Source organism: Notothenia coriiceps, unplaced genomic scaffold (genome assembly GCF_000735185.1).
Source record: "Notothenia coriiceps isolate Sejong01 unplaced genomic scaffold, NC01 NC01_scaffold00034377, whole genome shotgun sequence".
In the NCBI taxonomy this organism is placed as follows: Eukaryota; Metazoa; Chordata; class Actinopteri; order Perciformes; family Nototheniidae; genus Notothenia; species Notothenia coriiceps.
In genome coordinates, this window is record NW_011367078.1 from 888,375 (window position 1) to 896,921 (window position 8,547).

Consider the following 8,547-nt stretch of genomic DNA (forward strand, 5'->3'; position numbering starts at 1 on the left):
AGGGAATGGCAGATTTTGGGAATTGCTATGGTAGGGATGAATAATAGTGACAAAAACGTGTATGTACCTACTTGAAACAAATTTTCTTTTTAAATCTCTCTCTGGGAGGTAAAAGTGCCGAAATATATGGTACGAACAAAATTCAAAATATAAAACTGATACTTTTACTTCAGTAATAATATGTACCACCAGGTGCGCAGATTTATGTAGAAAAACATTCTCCACTTAATTTGTAAGTTCAACTTTGCAAATTTATATTCTTTTCATTGTGGGTGTGTGAGACCATTCATGAACCTCAGCAGCGCAGGTCGCTTCGGACCACGTGTCTCGGGCTTCAGCCAGTCAAACTACACAGGCAGCCAGGATACTCTACTAACAGCCCGAACTACTAGGAGCCACCTACTTGGGTAGAACGACCTGGAGAGGTCGCGTCCACTCGAGGCCGCTACATTCTTGACCCGCTACAAGAAGAAACTTTAAGGGTCGGGACCTACTTCCTCCGAGTAGTACAGAGGAGGCCCCTACATGAGGTACTGTTTCATGTCCACAGGGACAGGGACCTTCCTCATCATCTTCTTGCGTGGTGGTGTGCAACAGCGGGAGCCGGTCCTACAGGGAGAGTCGAAGTGCACCCGGTGACCAAGGAAGTCGTCGTGCAGGAAGAACGCCTCGGCAGAAGGTTACCGCATGGTCGCGAAGGCCACCAGGAGAAAGAGACCGGTCGTGTGGAGGGGTTTTGCGAGGCTACGGCTCGTGAACTAAGCGAACTTGTACCTAAACCAGGTTAGAACGAGCGAAATCGGCCTACATCAACCTTGAGAAAGACCGTCTCGTAGTTACGTGTAGGACGAGGACTCGAAGACTTCTGTTCGGTGGACTCGTGTCCCGTCAGTTCTCACTAAGTTCTACCAGGGTGTAGTACAGCTGTTTTTCCAACTTAATTTTGTTTTTACCTCATACCCATCTTATTTCAATATTTGACCGGTATATTCCATTATAGACTCCTGTGCCCCGGTTTGTACGACAAAAAGGTATACGTCAAATATTGAAGTTAAATCAGTTTCGTTTCTACACACTCTACTCACTCGTACGCAAGAAACCGGGTGTACGACGTAATGGTGTAGAATATTTTTGTGATCTGAGAATAGTTGTTGTTGAACTTATTGACTTCAACACACCTGATGAGGGACACAGTGTTCTGTCGTGTCTATGAAATGGAAAATCAAGTCGACATCACCTGGCGTTCCTCTCTCTTCCTCTCTTTCTTGTCGATTCTCTTATATCTTGTCGTACTTTTGCTCTGTGCAATATTGTGTACGCTTCCTGTCGTCCCCCCTTTCAAACCTTTCGTCATCTTGTCATAAACGGAAATCCGCCGTTGTAACATAACAACAATGTGAAGTATTCTTTACTACACTACTTCCTAGAAGAGTTGGGAAACAGTGAGGTGAAAGGTCGACGTAAGGAGGAGGCTTAGGACGACCACCAAGACCTCCTACAAAGGTGTACGTCGAGGTACTTCTTGAACGTCCTGGACCCCCTATGTCTCGCTGGGCAGACTGAGGTATCGTTAAGGTTTTAACGGTACTACTACTTTTATCGATCCGGTCTTTTTTTCGGTTCTTTTGGAGAGAAAAAATAAGTTAAACAAACTGTGAACAAAATTAATATTGCTTATTATTTAAATTAAATAAATAATATTTCACATCAAAAGAAACAACAATGTTTTAACAAATCGTATTAAATAATCTGATGACAGAACTGTAAACAGAATAGCTAAAACTTTAACAAACTAAATAACTCAGTTACCTGTAATCATTAACCCATGTTTGTATCATTGAGTTAACTCCGTGTGTTGCTGCTAGCATACATAACACCTGACGTGGAAACGTTACTCGTGGACGGGGCTACAGAGCTACTAGAAAGACATTTCTCCGTCTGGATGTGGAGCACTTTTGCTAAATGTTTAGACAAATTGCTCGTGTTACCGCCCTTACATGCTAAACTCTTATTGCACTTTAGGTAACGAGCATTGTCCACATCGAGACGGGTAAAGTTTAACCACACCTCGGAGCGCGTTCTCTCCGCCATCTCCTCCGTGTGTGTGTGTTGCTGCATGTAGCGAGAGCGTGTGTGTAAACTGCCCCGCCCCCTCGCACACAGACGGGGAAAGAGATCTCTCGTCTGGATTGGAAAGATCGAAAATACTAAAAATAATCATAGACGCATTTTGTAGTCTTTTTGCATATTAGAAACTGAGTTGGCGATATAATGTTTATGTAGCAATAATACATATGACATAATGTTTTAAATGTCTCCTGTACCGATAAACTGCCTGTGAAACACACGTGATGACGTCACCAACGAATCGACGACTGATTTTGTTGGCAACTAATTTGGTCATCGATTTCAATCGATTAGTTGTTGCACCCCCTAGCGTGTGCTCAGTATTTCCCAAACACATGCCATTTCGTTAAAAACCGTAACATTTAAAACGCATAATATAAAGCTTTACCCTGTTTGTAAAGTGTAGGTGTTTAAGTAGCAACACTCACACTTTAAGAGCTGCTAAGTTAATCTAATATTTATAAGGGAAAGGGATCGCAGACTAAAGTAAAATCCTCAGTTTTGACTCCCCTTCTCTTTGTTTTCCTTTTGCCTTGCACCTTTCATTGTTTGCTATTCTGATATCTTACTCCTCCTTATCTCAGCAGTGATATTAAAATGCTATTGCATGACTAATCTTAAGGGATCCTTGCCAAAGCAAACGCATACCACTATTACTGCAACAGTTCCAACTCATTATCTATCTTTATTATTCCTGCCTGCTCAAACACATACAACTACGACACATGACCAGTATGAAGGTGTGAGACGTCTGAACACTTCATTGTAATGTTTCTCACTGTTAGAGACCTGTAAGGACAAGCAGGGTGTCCGCGGGGTCTTAACAAGTATTGAAAAAATATCAAACAGCATTTGTAGTGTGATTCTGTGTAGTTTATTTCTGGCATCCCGTTGGATTTGACGTCATCTGAACAGGACATCGCACGCTCACTGCTTGATAGCGTGAAGGCCCGTTTACGCCGGTTGTTAAACAACATCGTTATGGGGAAATGCAAGTCTGCGTCCAAATGGTTGGAAGATAAGGAGGAAGGACAATCAATACTGTATATAGTCAATGTGAGGTAAAGTGTGTCGCCAAGGTAACCGGTTAAAACTCAAAGTGGAGATGAGGTCTTAAAATGTATTACATTTGACTTCAGGATTCCTGCACATATATTCAATCTTTATTTCAGACTCAAGGTCCATATCACATACAAAAAGACAAGACACACATCAATAAATAGATCAATATACCCTACTACTACTACTACTACTACTACTATTATTATTACTTCTACTACTACTACTACTACTACTACTACTACTACTACTACTACTACTACTACTACTATTATTACTACTACTACTACTACTACTACTACTACTACTACTACTATTATTATTACTTCTACTACTAATACTACTACTACTACTATTACTACTACTACTACTACTACTACTACTACTATTATTACTACTACTACTACTACTACTATTATTATTACTTCTACTATTACTACTACTACTACTACTACTACTACTACTACTATTATTACTACTACTACTACTACTACTACTACTATTACTACTACTACTACTACTACTACTACTACTACTACTACTACTACTACTACTACTACTACTACTACTATTACTACTACTATTATTACTACTACTACTACTACTACTACTACTACTACTACTACTATTATTATTACTTCTAATACTACTACTACTACTATTACTTCTACTACTACTACTACTACTACTACTATTATTACTACTACTACTACTACTACTACTACTACTACTACTACTACTACTACTACTACTACTACTATTATTATTATTATTACTACTACTACTACTACTACTACAGCAAACGGATGAAGGCTTTTCTGCTGCTCGTAGATTAATAAAAGTACAATCTTGATCAGTAGTTTACAACCTTATATTGTCATTGCCCTCAAAACAAAGATTTCTGGAGCAAGTTTACAAACATTTGTGACCGCTTCAACCAATGAGTGATTTTGCTCTGGTAGTTTATCGATCAACAGTCGGATAAAAATCCCCTTTTTCCAGTTTCTTAAACGTGAGGATTTGATGCCGCTCGACTGACATTCACAAAAGTAAACTGAGCATCTCTTATCTGTCGTTGTAATCAGAGATGAAGCTACATGTATTCAAAGTCAACTTTAATGTCAATCTTTCAGTTTGTGTACAGACAGAGAGATCGAAATACCGTTACCCACAACCCCGAATACAAAAACAAAAATATGTAATGAAGCTGATATGAAACGTTAATCTAATAATCTACTCTTTCCTCTTTATCTTTTTCAGCATGCAAATGAGGACGTTGAGAGGATGCTGCTAGGCAACAAGTGTGACATGGAGGACAAGAGGGTCGTACCAAAAGCCAAGGGGGAGCAGGTGAGATGGTGCAGTCCACTGCAGCAGCTGTTACTTCATCATCACTGTCCTGCCTTCTGATTGGCTGATCTTCTTTTACTGCTATCCAGTTCATGGACCTGAACAAGTTGATTTACTCCCCTGCAGTTAATCACATCTATTATGTTCAAGACTTGTAGTCAAATTGCCCCATGAATCCTCATATATTCTCCGCAGGGCTCAAAACAAAGGACTGCATTGTTTTGGAGGATATAGAATTGATTTAAAGGTGGTGTAAAAGATGACAGAGGAAATATTGTTGCAGACAGAGCTGTGTAGTATATCATAAATACATGGGATGGTTTATGTACAGCTATAGGCATGGACATTCAATTTGTATGCAGACATTGTATGTATTAGAAAACGTGTTGAATGGGCTTCTTGTCAAAAACACATATCACTTTTATGATCCATCATGTAATAAACGGATGTATTTTCATACAGACCAGGCGGTGATTTGTCGGCGCCTACAAGCGTTTTCATCATAGATTAATTTACCCAAAACACACAGACAATAACACTAGTGATAGGATGGTTAGTTTAGCTGCTTGAAACACATACTGTACTTTGACACAGGATAATGGCTGGAGCATTCATGATTAAATCTAATTTCACAGGTGAAACAGAACTTGGTTGTTTTCTTTAAATTCTTCACCTCGCTGTAGAATAATGTAGCTTTGTCATCCGTCTGTCATTTGTTAAACCACCATTACATCTGTGTATGTACTGTAAATAAGTGTCATTTAACACCACTGTAAGGTGCGGGGAAAAGCTAAAAAAAGATATGCTATAGGAATCCTGCATTACGTGAGTTTTCCTAAACATTTAACACATTGCACACAAAATGGCATCCATCTACATATCCAGGTTAATCACCAGGATTCAAATTCTCAAAGATTGCAGTGATGACTTCCTTGTCTTCTTGCAAAGTGTTAACACTTGAGCCTAAATCCTTTTTATTTCTGTGGTCAAGCAAACAACACCTCCTGGGTAATTCAGCAGAAATGTAAACCCCCCCCTCATGGGAAAACGTATTTTTTTCTCTTCTCTTACTGTACATGTACTAATTTAGTGTGTGTGTGTGTGTGTGTGTGTGTGTGTGTGTGTGTGTGTGTGTGTGTTCCAAAACGAACTAGCAGTGACTAGTCGGTCTGCAGATTTAGCAACATCAGATCTGCTTACCCACACACACACCCACCTGACTGTGTGTCGGTAACAGCATTGATACCTGATCTCTGTTCTGCACACTTTATTTTTGGACTGAACTTTATTAAACTTAAACCACACTTGTCGTTCTAACTGGCTGTTTGTTCTCCTCCTCAGATTGCAAGGGAGCATGGCATTAGGTTTTTTGAGACGAGTGCTAAGGCCAACGTCAGCATCGAGAAGGCTTTCCTCACGTTAGCAGAAGACATCCTCAGAAAGGTGAGTGTATGTGATCGATAATGATTTTTTTTGTGGCCCAATAGTATTTCCTGGGATACCTGTATAACTTCAAATAAGATAACACTTTGTTTACCTCTGGGTAAAATGACTGTGTAGCAATGCAAAGTAGGTACAGTGAAAACGTATAGTGCAAATATACAACTCTAAAATAACTAATGTATTTATTGTATTTTATAGATTGAATAAGGGGGAACAATCAATGTGTTTATCTGTATTTATCAAATCTAAATGTATCAATCTGTATTATTAGTATTCACAATACTCTCCAAGAAGCAATTTAATAGCTTTGCTCTTCTAGGAAAAGCTAATTTAGCTCCAGTCAGATGCTAACTGCACCTTGAGATGACGTTTGTTTAAAGTGTGCTATATAAATCAAATGTATTATTATTATTATGAACTGTGTTGCTACTTGTAAGTGTATCTAATGTGTTGACAGTTGGTCTAAAACTTAAGATGTCAATTATCATTTAAAAAAATGGCGAATCTCCCACTTAGCCCACGTTATAAAAGTTAAAGAAGTAAGTCGATGGAAAGTCAGTGTTTTTATTACTTGTGTTCATTTGTCATTTTAAGTTAGATAATAAGTCGATCCCTTACTGTGAAAATGAACATATTCATAATAATCATGATTCAAAGATCAACATTAATAGGAACAGGTGATGAAATAAACAAAAAGACAATCTACATGGTTTCTCTGGGTATAAAGGAATAAAACTCAAATTCCCTCGTTGACGATTTTATGACATTTTAACGTGATGATAAAGACTTTTAGAATCTTGAAATGATTAGTTGAGGTACCTTGAAAGAGCTCATAAAAAGCTGCACCATCGTCCTAATTACTCATATCTTTTTTTATGTGTGTGTTTTGTCCGACAGACGCCTGTAAAAGAGCCCAACAGTGAAAACGTGGACATCAGCAGCGGAGGTGGAGTCACAGGCTGGAAGAGCAAGTGCTGCAGTTGAACAAGTCCTCGGTTTCACTCTCACACACACACACTAACGCACACACACAGACAGACACACACACATATTCAGTTTCTCTCTCTCTCTCTCTAACTGCTAACTCTAACTCTCTCGCTCTCTAACCTGTCTCATGAGTTTTTCTTGCACACTGACACTCTCTGTCTGTCTCTTTATCAGAATAAAACAATAAAACACTTCACTCTCTAATCCCCCCCCTCCCCCCCCCCTACACCATATTCTTCCACTCTCCATCTGATGATCATTTTTATTTCTGATAAAAAGAGAAATCCAGTCACGTTTAATGTCATTTGTTTTAAAAGTTGTTAAAAAAAAAAAGAAAAAAAAAAGATAAAGAAATAATGTGTGAAAAGACAAGCTCATATTTTTAATATTTCCTTTGCCTGAGCTCACCTGGTTGGACACCCCCACCCTTAACCCCACCCTCACCCCCCACCCACGTCACTCACTTTCGGTCAGAGGAAATCTAAATAAAAGAAAAACAAAAAAAGACAAATGTAGGATTAACATTTTGTACACTTTTCTGTTGTCTAATCGTATTTGGTCATTTACAATTTGTTACCAAGTGACAGAGGCGTGGCTAGCTCCTTTTGTATGTGGGGGTTTATTTTGTCCTGTGCCTTATATGGAAGACAGGGGCGGGGCTAGTGTTGTGGGCGGGGCCACATCCACCCAATGAAATTACAGTTTAATAATCTGTCGGCTCTGTCAGAGGACGCCGCAACTGAAGCGGGAACGTTTGAATTTCTCCTCCGGCCAAGAGAACGGTATTATACAGTATGTCCTGTTATTGATGTTTTTATTTTTATCTGTATGATTTATTTTACTTATTTTTTTTTCCTATTTGGGTTTGATTTATTTTTATTTTGTTTGCTGCATGCAGATTTCTTTGGGTTGGAAGCGTTTCTGTAACGTTGTGTAACGTTTGCCACTGGGTAACTGTGGGCGGGAGGTACACAAGTTCTCTTTGGAAATTCAAACAGTTTTGCAGATCCATTAAAAATAAGCTTGTTTAAGTTAACTTTGTTTTGTCCTCAATGATGTGCTCTTTCATGTGTCCTTTCATGTCTAATTATTATTTAAAATACTGTCTGTTTGAGGGCTTAACACTCAGGGAAACTTTGAATTATGATATTTAATTTGAGGGACTTATTGCATCATTCTCAATTTAATTGAATTTCATGAAAAAGTAATAGTACAGTATTTTGAAAATATGAGCCATAGTAGACTTGTAGACAGTCTCCCCATTGAAGTCAATGGGGAGAGAAAGATTATTTCGATCTCCTTTGAATTGTGCCACGAATTACACATGTTTGTCAATCTTAAATAATTTCCATGTCAAAAAAGTCACAGTTTATCATAAAACTGTTGAAATATAAGACTATGAAAAATACACAACTAGAAAGACTACAAATCCCAGANATGTACTTTTACTGCTGAGTCACAATTGTGCTAAGGATTTAAATACCGTAATGTTCGGACTATAAGCCACGCCTTTTTCCCCATTTTTCGACGCTGCAGCTTATATAACGGTGCGGCTAATCTATGGATTTTTACAGCTAACGG

General features: G+C 38.6%; 1 protein-coding gene across 2 annotated transcripts in view; it reads left to right on the forward strand.

The window, feature by feature from the left end:
- rab10 (RAB10, member RAS oncogene family) overlaps positions 1–8,002 on the forward strand; it is an 18,449-nt gene extending 10,447 nt beyond the window's left edge. The window contains exons 4-6 of one of the 2 annotated variants that reach the window (XM_010790526.1): positions 4,447–4,536; positions 5,878–5,985; positions 6,877–8,002. In XM_010790526.1, the coding sequence (XP_010788828.1) occupies positions 4,447–4,536; positions 5,878–5,985; positions 6,877–6,963 (285 nt within the window). In that variant the 3' untranslated portion in view covers positions 6,964–8,002. The remainder of the gene's footprint in view (positions 1–4,446; positions 4,537–5,877; positions 5,986–6,876) is intronic. The other variant, XM_010790527.1, reaches the window with a different exon arrangement.
- Positions 8,003–8,547: the final 545 nt, after the last annotated feature.